General features: G+C 33.0%; 1 protein-coding gene across 1 annotated transcript in view; it reads right to left on the bottom strand.

The window, feature by feature from the left end:
* Window positions 1-14139, bottom strand: part of AGTPBP1 (ATP/GTP binding protein 1) — a 130041-nt gene that overhangs the window by 107827 nt on the left and 8075 nt on the right. Inside the window, exon 2 of the mRNA XM_025049711.1 lies at window positions 5514-5578. Coding sequence (XP_024905479.1) covers window positions 5514-5545 — 32 coding nt within the window. The 5' untranslated portion in view covers window positions 5546-5578. The remainder of the gene's footprint in view (window positions 1-5513; window positions 5579-14139) is intronic.

Below are 14139 nucleotides of genomic sequence, written 5' to 3'. Positions count from 1 at the left end.
AGGTATTAGATTTAATACCTAAGAAAATTTATTTTATATAGAGACATATATGGAAATGAGGAACACCAAATTCAGAATAGTAATTACCTCTAGAGATAAGGGGGGAAATGTTATTAGAAAATAGTACACATCATATTTGTAACTTTTTTATTTCTTGGGTGATTGTATACAGGTATTCATTATATTATTCTCTATCCTTTTTGGTTTTCAAAATTATTTTATATTTTTTTAAATAAAAAATTCTATAGAGACAAATTATATGCTTAAGTTTTCATATATTTTCATTTTCTTCCAAAGTTCCAGGAGAAAGAAATCTCTTAAAACTGTTATCGTAAATCTAAATGAGCAGAAATGTCAACATTATGGAAAATTCCAAAGGTGAAAAACAACAACAAAAAAAACAGAATAATGAACTATCATGTACCCATCACCCAGCTTCAAGAATTATCAATTCACAGATAATTTTATTTCACATATGCCTACTCACAGGCACACACATCTCACTTTTGAAGCATATGTCAGAGAGATAATTTCCTCTGTAAATTCTTTGGCATTTTCTATTTTCTAAAATGGAACACACACACACACACACACACACACACACACACACACTAGAACTACTATACCAAAACCAATAATAATCCTTTAATATCCAAATCTGGTCATAGTTCAAATTTCCCAAATTCATATTCTCCCTCATTTTCTTTAACGGTTAATTTGTACAAATCAGAAACCAAATGCGGTCTATATATTGCATCTGTCTTCACTGTTTCTTTTTTCCTCACAATTTATTTGTTAGAAGCTTGGTGGTCCTGCATTCTGGATTTTGCCAATTACACATCCACAGTATCATTAATATGCTTGTCTATCCTCTATATTCTCTGTAAACTGGTAGTTGAATTTAAAGCCTTGCTTTGGTGACATGTGGTACTGTAATCTTATATAAAAAAAGCAAAAAGTGTCTGATTATCTTTTTGTAACATAAGCAGTCACTGGTCACCACTACCTAGATCCATTATTCCATTAAGGGTTGAAAAACAGTGATACTCTTATCATTCCATTCCTTCTTCATCTATTAACTAAGATAACTCTATACAGAGAAAAATCTCTTCTTTGATTATCCAAAGGTACAATTCATCAAATAAGAGCTAAATAAATGCTAGATTTTTTTTTTTTAGATTTCTAATTTACCTATATTTACCAATTTTCAGAATGAGTTTATTTCCTAAAGTCTTCCCCAAGTAACCAATGAAGTATTTTGGTTTCGTGTATCAATATGAACTCATAGATTTAAACACATTTGATACATTTTATCCACTGCAGTTATTAATGCTCAAATGGTCCCATCTTTGATGAATGGGAGCCTCTTGAAGCTGGTACCTGAGTGTTTTTGATACGATCCTAGTCTTTGATAGAGAGCTTCCTGGCTTTCTGGTATATAACAAGACTATTATCAACCAGCAGTCCTTAATGTACTTTACAGAACTTTGAGAGTACCGAGGACCCTTTCTGAAAATCTGCAAGGTCGAAAACTATTTTCATTAAATACTAAGACATTATTTGACACTGTATTGACATTTGCACTGATGATCGAAAAGCAATGATGGGTAAAGTGCCAGCACCATAGCACAAATCAAGGCTGTCACATCAAACTATACAGTAGTTAACGTGTTCTTCACCACCATACTCAGTTAAAAAACAAAAATGCTAGTTTCACCCAGTATACATCTCTTTAATATTCTTGTGTACATAAACATTTCAACTGCACACTGAAATATTATGTTTACCTTGGGGGAAAATACTGTGTAACTGTTTAAACTGTAAGCTGAACTAGCCACTTTTTTCACAGAACATCATTTTTACTTTAAAAAATGACTGACGAATAATGATCATTCAGACTGGAGTATTTTGACATTCATTTTTCGGAAATAATAAAAAACAAAAAACAAAGTGAATCTATCATTTCAAGAAAACATCTGATCAATTTGTTGTCAATGATAAAATTTGAGCTTTCGAGCAAAAAACAGAATTTTAAACGTGGATCTACCATCATGACCTTGACAGCTCCCTCCTAACTAAAAAATTTCCTGATAAAAATCAATAGTGATATTAATAAATGTAATTGTTAATGCTGTGTAATAAAATGTGTCAATATTTACAAAACCTGCATAACTCATGGAATCAGTATTTCCCCAATGACCAACTTTTGGTGTTACAAATCATATATGAGTTAAAGAACCATTCAAAGTGCACATGAAACCAATGGATTGTAATGTAACAGAATAAAAAGTTGACTAACGTGGTTTCAGATCCCATACTGGAACTAACCTGTCAAAAACAACCACTTACCAAGTTTTAGTATAATATCAAAGAATATTCATTTCAATTTAAATTTCACATGATATGGCTTTATTTCCAAAGTACATTATTATCATTCAGATAGGTTTATTCTTCATTTATAACTATTACTCTTGTTTTAATCACCTTTTTACTATTTCTCTCCAAATACTGAACACACAACTTTATTTTCCTCTATCATAAATCAAAGGACAATTATTCACAATTATCTGAAAAGGCCTTTTATTCAAGTACTCCCTCTTTTTCCAATTACATATCTATGTGCACCCAGATTGTCTTCATATCCTATAATAAGAACACCACACACACAAAATACATGTATATAATATACACACTGATACATATATCATGACAGATTGAACTCAGAAACAGATAAGAGATTGTCTTCCATTAAGTAAAACATTAAAGACATTTGTAAAAATGTAACATAATAATGCCACTCATCACTATTTTCTGAAACTATAGTTATTTTAATACAAAATATTACTTTATGCATGTATTATTTCTAAACATTTTTTTAATTTCTCACTTTTAATTTATAATATATTAGATATCAAGAGATAAAATAACCCACACTGACAAAAACTTCTTGGAGTCTTCATTAATTTAAGAGCACAAAATAATTCTGAGCTAAACCTATTCCTAGGCTTATCTTGCACATTTTGTGCTCCTGATCTGGAATTGACCGTTTCTCCAAAGAGCCCTAGTTTTTAGTTTGCATACTAGAAGAAACACATCATTAAAAACAGTTCCATAATCCAGATTTAACAGAAATTTGCATTACAGGAATCAAAATTCTGAAATTTAATAATTGAGTTGTTTTTAATTTTATCCAATTATTTTCCTCGAAGATCACGTTATAGTATTTTTTAGTAGCTAATAAAGCATCTATATTGAAAAATTCAAAAACATACAAATCACACTAAGTATAGCACATTTTCTACTCCATTCCAAATTAAGAGTTTGTTTTGTCAGTAACTCTTAAAATTTTTAAAGTATAGCACTATCAAAAATAAGACTTTCTTCTAAGTGATTCCTTCTGAGAATCGTGCTCTATCAAATGACATACAGATAGATGAATTTTTTGAAGAAAGGCAAATAAATGGAAATTCAGAAGACAGGCAAGTCAATTTCCCTATTTATACTTTTTTCATCTACGTAATAAAAACTGAACAAAATATTCTAAGCCACCCTTCAGTCAGCTCTAAGAATTTAAGGCTGTTGACAATAATCTTGAGAAAATCACAGGGTGAACACCAGAGGGCAGCTCTACCTTCTGAATAATTTTTAGACTTTAGAAAATCTGAGAGTAAGGGCAAAAAAAAAGAAAAAGCTATATAGCTATTCAGTGAACAATTTGAGACACGTTGAGAAGCAGAAAATTTTTAAATAAAGAAATGTATCTTCCCTGCCTTATTTTATTTGTTTTGGAGGAATCAAAATAAGGCTAAAACCAACCTTCAAAGGTCCTATTTATAACTGCTAATTATTTTATACTAAGAAAAATCGTGGAATTAAAAATATGATCAATGTGAAATACATGCTAACAAGTTAACTGTCAAATGTATATTTTAAAGACATTATCACTCAAATATTTGTTTCACTGTACTGGTCTCTTACAGCTTTTGAGTCTTTGAGTTTACACTCAGTCTTTGAGCTATTTTCCTAAAAATATAATTTTTTTTAGATATTACAAAAGTTCCAATGGTATACAGATATTACCTTTGCAATAAATAATTTCCTAAGCAATGCAAGACTTATAGAACCTATCTTCATATTATAAATAAATTTTATTACCTCTTTCACCTTAAAATGTAAATCATATGCAGAAAGTAAAGATGTCCTCATAGAGTAAAAACATCTGACAGCAAAAAAATCCATAAAAATATACTAGTTTTAGACTTAAACAGGACTCACAGAAATTAAGATTTAATTTCAAGCAATATAGTTTTACTTCTAAAATGCACATTATCTTTCAGAAATGTTTACTTCTCATTTATAACTTTTATCTTTATTTATTTTTATTACTTTTGCTTTAATCACATTTTTACTGTTTCTCTCAAAATGCTGAACACATAATTTTATTTTTCACCATCATAAATCAAAGGACATGAAAAATAGAAATTCCATTATCATTCTTTTATAAAACTCGTGCATTTAATACACCTAACCTACCAAACATCATAGCTTAGCCTAGCCTACCTTAAATGTGCTCAAAACACTTACATTAGCCTACAGTTAGGCAAAAATCATCTCACTGCTGCTGCCCAGCATCACAAGACAGTATTGTACCATGTATCACTAGCCAGGAGTACAAGAAAGATCAAAATTCAAAGGACAGTTTCTACAGAAAATGTATTGCTTTCCATCATTGTAAAATTGAAAAATTGTAGGTCAAACCATGGTTAAGTCAGGGACCATCTGTGCTTTTTCCCCTCCTTATATCCCTGGAAAATACTTTTGTGACTTCTCAAAAGTGGCCAGATAATAAATGAGCACAGCTCTATTCCAATAAAGTTTATTTATGTACAATGAAATTTGAATTTCACATAATATTCATGTGTCGTATAATATTATTCTTTTTCTTTTTTCCCAACTATTTAGAAATGTAAAAACCATTCTTAGCTCACAAGCCACACAAGAATAAGAGGTGGGCCAGACTTGGCCCATAAGGCATAGTTTGCTAACCCCAGCTTTAACTGAAAAGTTAAACACTGATAAAATAATATAAATACAGTTGACCCCTGGGCAATGCGGGGGGTTAGGAGCACCAACTCCCACCCCCATGCAACTGAAAATTCGGGTATAACTTTTGATCCCCAAAAATTTAGTTGCCCTTGGTGTCCACAGGGGATTGGCTCCAGGACCCGCTGTGGATACCAAAATCTGTGGATGATTTGTATAAGATGATGTATACCAATGCATACAGTCAGCCTTCAGCATCCACAAAAACACAACTGTGGACTGAAAACAGTACAGGAATTTATTGAAAAAAATCCATATAAAAGTAGAACCACGAGTTCAAACCCATGTTGTTCAAGGGTAAACTGTAAAACATACTATTATTTTAAATATTTTTAAGTAATGAGTTTCAAATAACTGCTTCATGTATTATTTCTGTAATTTATACATATCTAAATTTAAAATTACAGTACCTTTTCTCTGATACCACTTTTAACTTGCTCATCTTGAGTTACTTCATTTCACCATTGCAGATAATCTAAGAAAAAAAAAGTTAACGATATTAAACACACAATTCTGTTTTCTATACATTAGATGTCATAAAAGGCATAGAACTGAAAGTTTTTATTATGGGCAACACAAGATAACACTGAAAACCAAAAAAAAAAAAATGTTTGAGTTTTATGTGCTTTTGGCAAGTCACTTCAACGTGCAATATTTGACTATTACCTAAAATCAACCAGTAAAAAATATCATCAAAGTCCTGGAGCTACAGAAATGCAAAAACCTAATAACACAATTTATAATCTAGTGCTAAGATTTCTTTTGAGACAGTTCAAATGATCCTTCCTTTTCTAATATTCTGCTTTAAAATACTCAAAGCAATCATACATAGCATACTGTGATAAGTATACTTATTGTCCACCATTCACACAGTAGTCAAACACTGGTAAATATGTACGATTATTTCTTTTTTATTAAAAACAAATTGTTTAGACAGTAAAAAGCTTCTATAGTATCATCCCAGTTAATGTACATAAGGAATATTTTCCTTCAATCTGTATAGGTTTCATCTTTACAAAGTACATACTATACATTTTAAAACCTTAAATTTTGATTCGCAACATTTTTAAATTTTTCAGAATTATTTTGTAACTGTTCACCCCAAAAAACTCTGGATAGCTTTTAATTTTATATAACAATGCTTACTGAAGCAGAATTTTGTGGCATCACTAAAAAGCAGAAAACTTACTGCCAATGCAACAAATTAATCATATACTCATATAATATTCAGTACTATATTTAAAGGAAAACAAACATTCAAAAGAACAGATATCAAATTGTTTAATGTAATAGATTTAGAAGATATGGGTATTCTGGATGTTCTTCGATAACAAAGAACTTTTACTTCAACAAAAGACATGATTTTTTTTCATTTTTATTATTAACTTAATTATAAAAAAGGAAACATGTATTTAAAATTATGTAAAAAATTACATATTTTATTTTTGCAGTCGATAAGAAACTTAAAAATTGCTATTTTTCTTCTGATTGACTTTTTTTAATGACTACAAAGTCAAAGTAACTTTTTCAATTTTTAAATTAAGAGTCACTATATAACCAAAGGAGGAAAACAATCCTGTATGTTTTCAAAAGTGCTGTTGTTGCCACAAACAGAAGTTACTTCTACTTGTGGAGTGGTACAACTTCCTCTAAACTACATCAGCAGCACATATCATAAAAAGTTCACTGTACATTCTGAGCTGCAGAGGTTAATGCTGAGTAATTACATCATAGCCAATTCTACTTTAACAGTTAAGAAATGATTCAAACTTTCAGTTAACAATAAAAGAATAGTTTAACCACTAGTCCTCTCCCTTCTAAAACTAAAGTAGACAGTAGAGTAATAAAATTATGTTGAAGTCCTCATTATCAAAAAGGAAACCTAAGATGTAGAAAAGCACTCTGTCCAGAACTCAGGAAACTCAGAACCAGGGGAATTGGAAATGACAAGAACAAAGGAAGAAGCTGTTAAACAGCTGACTAAAACTCTGTAATTGCAAATAACTTCTGGCTTCCTCAATATCCCCCTGCCTCACCACTGTGGATAACGTTCAACAGCCAGTCATAGATCATCTGGTAAATAATCTTTACTAAAGAAACTGACAAACTAAAAAATTTCTGTTTCTAAGATTTAAGAGATCCTCAAGAAAAAGGTTAATTCTCATTCCCATTATCCTAGGGCTATGTCAATGTGTCCTTTGCAGTTGTTTTTTACTGCTGAAGCCTGAGACCAGAGTGCCGCTGAGTAAAAAAAAAAAAAAAACCTTTGTTTTGCTGTGAAAGTTTATGTTCATTACAGTATGGTGTAATAGAGAGAGCAGGTGCCTAGAAGCAGAAGTGCTGCATTTCACCAAATTTGTGGCTTTGCCAATCAAGTGACAAAACAAGAAAGAAGCAAGGTTGAGAGTATATGCTAGGGAGTATATAATCACTATAACTGACAATGAAATTTAGGTATAATCTACTCATTCCTATTTATTCGGTCATTTTCACTGTCATAAAATCATGTTGTTATTTCTGTATCTTTGGGGGAAAAGAGACTTTTTTGCTCCCAATTCCCCAATCCAGCTATAGTCTCATTTCTCTCCTCCTGAAAGCACAGAGTTTAGACATATTCTCAACAAGTTTAGACACATTCTCCCTTCCCATTCTCCCTTAAACACATTCCAAACAGGTTTTCCCCTCCACTCCATCAACACTGTTCCTGTCAGGAACCAAAGACTCCTGAGTTAGTAAATTCAATTGTCAGTTCTCAATCTTCACCTTACTAGTCCTATCGGCAGCACTTGGTACAGCTGATCACTCCCTCTTCTTGGAAATACTTTCTTCATTTAGCTATACTGTTTTCAGCCTACCCCACTGCCACTTCTAAGCTTCTGTTTCTAGAATGCCCCAGGGCTCAGTTCTTTCTTGTACTCCTACTTGGTGATCTCATCCAATCTCTTTTTTTGGTGGAGCAGTGAGAACACATATATTTATTAAGTTCACTCATCATGACACCCCAAAACAGTTACAATAGTAACATCAAAGATCACTAATCACAGATAACCATAACAAATATCAACATTTAAAAATTTGAAACATTGCAAGAATTACCAAAATGTGACACAGAGACATGAACTGAGCATGCTGCTGGAAAAATGGCACTGATGTACTTGTTCCATATAGGGTTGCCACCAACCTTCAATTTGTTAAATCATCCAATAACTACTCAACATGTCCACCTGGATTCTAATAATATCACAAACTCAACATAACCCAAAACTCATCTCCTGACCCTCCCTTCCCTTTCAAATGTGCTCTAACCTCAGCTTTTCCCAATGGTAACGACAATTCTCTCTCTCCGAGTGCTCACTCCAAAATCTTAACTTCCTCCTTGACTCCTGTCTTATATCCCACATTCAATCCATCAGGAAGTCTTGATAATTCTACTTTCAAAATATATCCAGAATCTGATCACTTTAACATCTACTTCCATGGTAAAGTCACCGTCCAAACTAGTCTCCCTTCTTTGGCCCTGTACAGTCTATTCTCAACACAACATCCTGACTTTTAAAACTTTGGAAAAAAGAAAAAGAAAAAAGATACCTTAGGTTGATTTGTCACCACTCTGTAATTTTCTCATTTAGTTATTTGTTATGCCCTTACATCTTGCATATTAACATTTGTATTTTACGAATATGCTTGTAAATAATTCAATGTGGAAATTTTTGATGGCAAGGTATAAGGAGGACCAGTGGACAATTCTGACCATAAAAGGGAAAGCCACCCAATTGGGGAGAATTTAATAAGGCCGTAATGTAAAATTATGCTGAGTAAAATGCTTATATGAGATGCAGTAAGAGAAATTTTTAAAGTTCTACAGTATAGTAAGTCAACATATTGACAAGTAACGTGATGTTAAATACCTACGTAATAAACAGAAAAACAAGTTTTTTTATATCCAGATTGATTAATCCACAAAGTTCATCAATTGTAATACTTATAAGATTATATTCTATATATAATATGTATTTATAAGTATGGTAAGATTTGAAAATAGTGAAATCAAGAAAACTTTTTTTGGTACAGAGTGCTGGCCAAAGCTAGCAAAGGACAGGATATTTAATGTTGTGTCCTATCTGGAACAAAAGGTCTGTCTTGGAGGAACTATGCTGGCATCTGTACTGACAAAGTATCCTCAATAGCTGGCTCCATGAGATTTGCCACTCTTGTTAAAAAATAAAAATTAAAAAAAAAAAAAAAAATACCTGACTTCACAATGTTTTCTTCACAGAGAGGTACTAGTGTCAAAAGCTCTGGGAGATAAAATGAAAAAAAGTTCTATTTGAAGCTATAAAAAATGATTAACTTGATTAAACAAAAATCTATTCATTCAAAAATGTTTGAAGAACTAGGTGAAATTGTGGACAAAGCTCATAAAACTCCTGCTACGTGCAGAAATCCAGTGGCTTAGCAGATGAACAGCTCTCAAAAGGTGTCGGAGCTGAAAGTTGAACTGCAGGAGTACCATCACACAGTGGGTCAGAGTCTGCTTAGTGCTAAAAGAATGAGTATCTATTGAAACTAGCCAATTTAGCAAACACTTATCAAAGAAAAAAACTGAACAACTCTTTGCAAGACCTTAGAGGAAATATTTTAACTTCGAATGGCAAAATTGGGGGGGAGGGGTGAATCAAGTGACATAAGAAAATCATAAAATGATTTTCCTATTCCTAGTTGGGCTTTAAAATGAACAGGGATATCTGCAAATCTCAAGTCTGCTGACATAAAGGAGCAAAATTAAACAGTATTTTACCTTTCTTTTCAAACAACTGTAAAAACAAATGAGGGACTCTTTCTCTGAATCTTCTGCTCAGGGTGAGAACTTGACTTTGAGGAGGAAAAATTTTATGTGCTGTGGTCGTATTATACACACAAGATGAGATTTACTGATCTGTCCCTAAAGAAGTTCTGGATTTCTATGAAATAGTGTCCTGTAAATCACAGGAAAGTAATAAACATTTAGCTGCAAGTTTTTTATGTAGAGAATTTGGAAGGGATGAGGTTAAGACTTTTTTAGTTAAATTTGACATTGGTTAATAAAATTATACAGGTTTCAAGTGTACAATTCAATAATACATCATATATATATATTGCGTTATGTGTTCACTACTGTAAGAAATTTATTTGTTGTTTAACAAGCATCAGGAGCAAGGAGGAAATCATCTCATGTCAGCTGAAAATAAAATCTATAAATGGTTATTTCAAGTTCATCAAAAAAAAAAGCAGATAAGCTTCGTACAAAAGAGATAAATGTCATTATTTTTAGTTTTAAAAAATAACAAGTTTATTGAATAAAGCCTTTTCATAAAAGATCAAGTAATTAACACATATATACAGTAATCTGAAACTTCCGGGCCTATATTTGAGCCTCAACGTGTCAGTCGATAAAATAAGTCTTTTTTTCAACTTCTGATATAAATTATGTCTTAGGCTATATTTTTATTAAGGTTATTTTGGCTTATGGTTTTTAGAAGCTTTTCAATAATTTTCATGTTGTAAATAACCGTAATAAAAATCAGCTTACAGTGGTACTGGTCAACTTACAGTGGTACTGGCAAACACATAAAGAAATGAATGGAATAGATTTGAAAGTTTAGAAATAAATGCATATATCTATGGCCAATTGATTGTGACAAGGGTGCCAAGTCCATTCAATAGCAAAAGAGTAGTCTCTTCTATTGCTGAGACAACTGGATTTCCACATGTAAAGGAATGAAGTTGGACTCCTACTCACACCATATATAAAAATCAACTCAAAATGAATCAATAACCTAAAAATAAGCACTAAAACTCTTAGAAGAAAACATGAGGGTAAATCTCCATGACCTTGGATTTGGCAATGGATTCTTAGTTATGACAACAAAAGTGCAACGCAACGCATACCAAAAACAGACAAACTAGACTTAAAAATCTAAAACTTTTGTGCATCAAAGGATGTTATCAAGAAAGGGAAAAGAAAATCTATGGAATGAGAGAAAATATCTGCAAATCATGTATCTGATAGGGGTTTAATATCCAGAATATAAACAAAACTCCTAAAAGACAACCCAATTTAAAAATGGGCAAAGAATGTGAATAGACATTTCTCCAAATAAGATGTAGATGGCCAATAACCACATGAAAAGATGCTTGACATCACTAGTTATTAGGGAAATGCAAATCAAAATCACAATATTACTTCATACTTAATATAATGGCTATAATCCAAAAAAATAGTTAACAAGTGTTGTCGAAAATGTTGATCTGAAACCCTCATACACTGCTGGTGGGAATGTAAAACGGTGCAACCACTGTGGAAAACAATCTGGCAGTTCCTCAAAAAGCTAAATATAGAATTCCTATATGACCCAGCAATTCTACACCTAGGCATATATCTCAAATAACTGAAAACAGAGACTTAAACATATAATTGTACGTCAATGTTCACAGGGGCATTCTTCACAATAGCCAAATGGTAGAAACAACCCAAGTGTCCACTTACAGATGAATGGACAAATAAAATGTGGTATATAACTACAACGGAATATTATTCTGCCATAAAAAGGGATGTTCAGATATACTGTATAACATGAATGAAGCTTGAAAACATTGTGCTAAGTGAAATAAGCCAGAAACAAAACAATAAATACTGTATGCTTTACTTCCACTTATATGAATGCCACTGACTTATAACCTTAAAAATGTTTTAAATGGCAAATTTCATGCTGGATATATTTTACAATAAAAAATTACCAAAAAGTTAGCTTACGACATTTATTTAAACTAAGTCTATCAAGCCTATCTTTCAAAAAATTGAAGCCAGTTATTTAACAGAAATTTATTACCTTTACCATATGAGTCCTTAAAAATCATAAAAAAGAGATTAGTTTCCCGAATGGTAAACTAAGTTCAATATCTGTCTGTTTTTAAATAAGATTGGTTAAAGTCTTTTTTGTTTGTTTTTAATGAAGAAAAATAAAACTATACTTGCACATACCATATACATAAGCCATACTTTATTGATACCTTATATAGTAAACATTTGTGGTAAGACTGCTAGGCCTACTTGGATAAAGTTTTTAAAAAAGATAATAATATTAATAATAATAACAATAATAATAATATGAGAAATTTCAGAAAAAGAAAACGTATTTTTTTTCTATCTGTATAACTAACTCACTACATAACTATCTGCATAACTAAATCGGAATTTATAACCTTTGTGGTGAGGGAGATCTACACAAAAGAGTATACTAATTAGATGGCCAAAATAATTAGATACACAGAGAAAAAATATCATTCTCTATCAAAACAGCATTAGCAATCATTACTGGAACACCTAAAATTGCAAGTACTGCCCTGACAGCTTAGAGCTTCACAAGACCCCAAAGGCTACTGAGAGTTCTCCTGCTCTTGCCATATGTGCCCCCAACCAGTGGGAAAGGTTCCCCACCCACCTAGTTCCACTATCAGCCAAACCAGTTGTACTCCATTCAGTCCTAAACCTAACTAGTTTGAGTCCCCTGCCAGCTCAGAATTATTCAAAAAAACTAATCACATCCTCCAATAGTGAAGGGGTGGGAGTGGGACATTACTTCATCCTGTCGTTACTACAAAGCCTGTCTCCCACAGATCCTGTGACTGGTTCATTCTGTTCCCAAGAGCATGCAATCAAAATCTTCCTCTCCCAGGTTGTGAGTATATATAACTTACAAACTCATGGTCAATCTCATCTGACCAGTGTCAGGCAGTACCCATCTCATACTATTTAGGACAGAAAATCCCTCTTTTGCCAATCGATTAAATTAGAGGTGACGAAACAATCATATCTAAACTTTCTGTTCAAACTAATACCATAGTAGATGTCATAATTTTTATGGAGGAGTCCTTTGAGACCTAAAAATTATTTCGTGGATCCTCCAGGCTATAAAGATTGAAAAAGACCAGTCCAATCTCTTGTAGGCAGGGCTGGGAAAGACCAGAACAGGTCCTGGTCCACTGTGGTTCTACTTCTGTAAGTATAGCAGGAGATTCATGATCACCATAACCTCCTGCCCACTTTAAAGTGGTCCTGGTCCACTGTGGTTCTACTTCTGTAAGTATAGCAGGAGATTCATGATCACCATAACCTCCTGCCCACTTTAAAGTGGTCCTGGTCCACTGTGGTTCTACTTCTGTAAGTATAGCAGGAGATTCATGATCACCATAACCTCCTGCCCACTTTCCAGACTTTAAAACAGCAGTATGATTCTAGCGATGAAGATCTAGGAGCAAATTTGCAATTACACAGAGGCTTCTTAATATAAAAGAAACAATACCTCCCTTGGTTTTTCAGTTCTGTGCAGAGGTTTTGGGAGTTGTTCCTTGAAGCTCAACCTTGAATCTTTTTCTTTAGATCTCCGAACAGAGTGTGTAAATCCCTTAATACCTGCACCAGACATTGATTTATGCCCCTCATCTCCAAATTCATCTTTTGCCTATTCTGTGAAAGTGGATTTATGCCCTTAAAAGACTCATTTCTTTGCCAGCTGGCATGATATTAGGCTTTGTTAAAAGAGCTCTAGAAAAACATTGCAGGGGAAAAGGGTTTTGCTTCTGGTTCCAGTGTGCTCACTTGGCTGCAGCAGATAAGGCTTCTTTAGGACCCACTTCTGCAACAAGGATGGCTTCTCCAACAACAGCTGTCTGCAGCATGTACAGCTATTCCAATAGGAGGGTAGGCAGTTTCGTAGTAGAGTGCCTCTGGTGAAACATCTCCCCATGAACAGCTTTCCCTGGCACCCAAGAGGGTAGATATCCAGCAAATTCTACTGGTGCCACCCACAGCTACTTGCCTTGACCTTGCCCTTTTCCAACAAGGTCTAGACCTAAGGGGGAGGAGAATCCATTCTATTTCATCCCTGGGAATAGTAAGTACTCTTTATGTCAGCTATTCCTATATTCCTTAGAGTTACCTTTATTTCTTACTGATAAATCCCTTATTGCTCCAATCCCGTTATTGTCAATTTTTTT

The sequence above is a fragment of the Pteropus alecto genome, unplaced genomic scaffold (assembly GCF_000325575.1).
Source record: "Pteropus alecto unplaced genomic scaffold, ASM32557v1 scaffold206, whole genome shotgun sequence".
In the NCBI taxonomy this organism is placed as follows: Eukaryota; Metazoa; Chordata; class Mammalia; order Chiroptera; family Pteropodidae; genus Pteropus; species Pteropus alecto.
The sequence above is the reverse complement of the archived record's forward strand: the minus strand, read 5'-3'. Positions and strand labels throughout refer to the sequence as shown.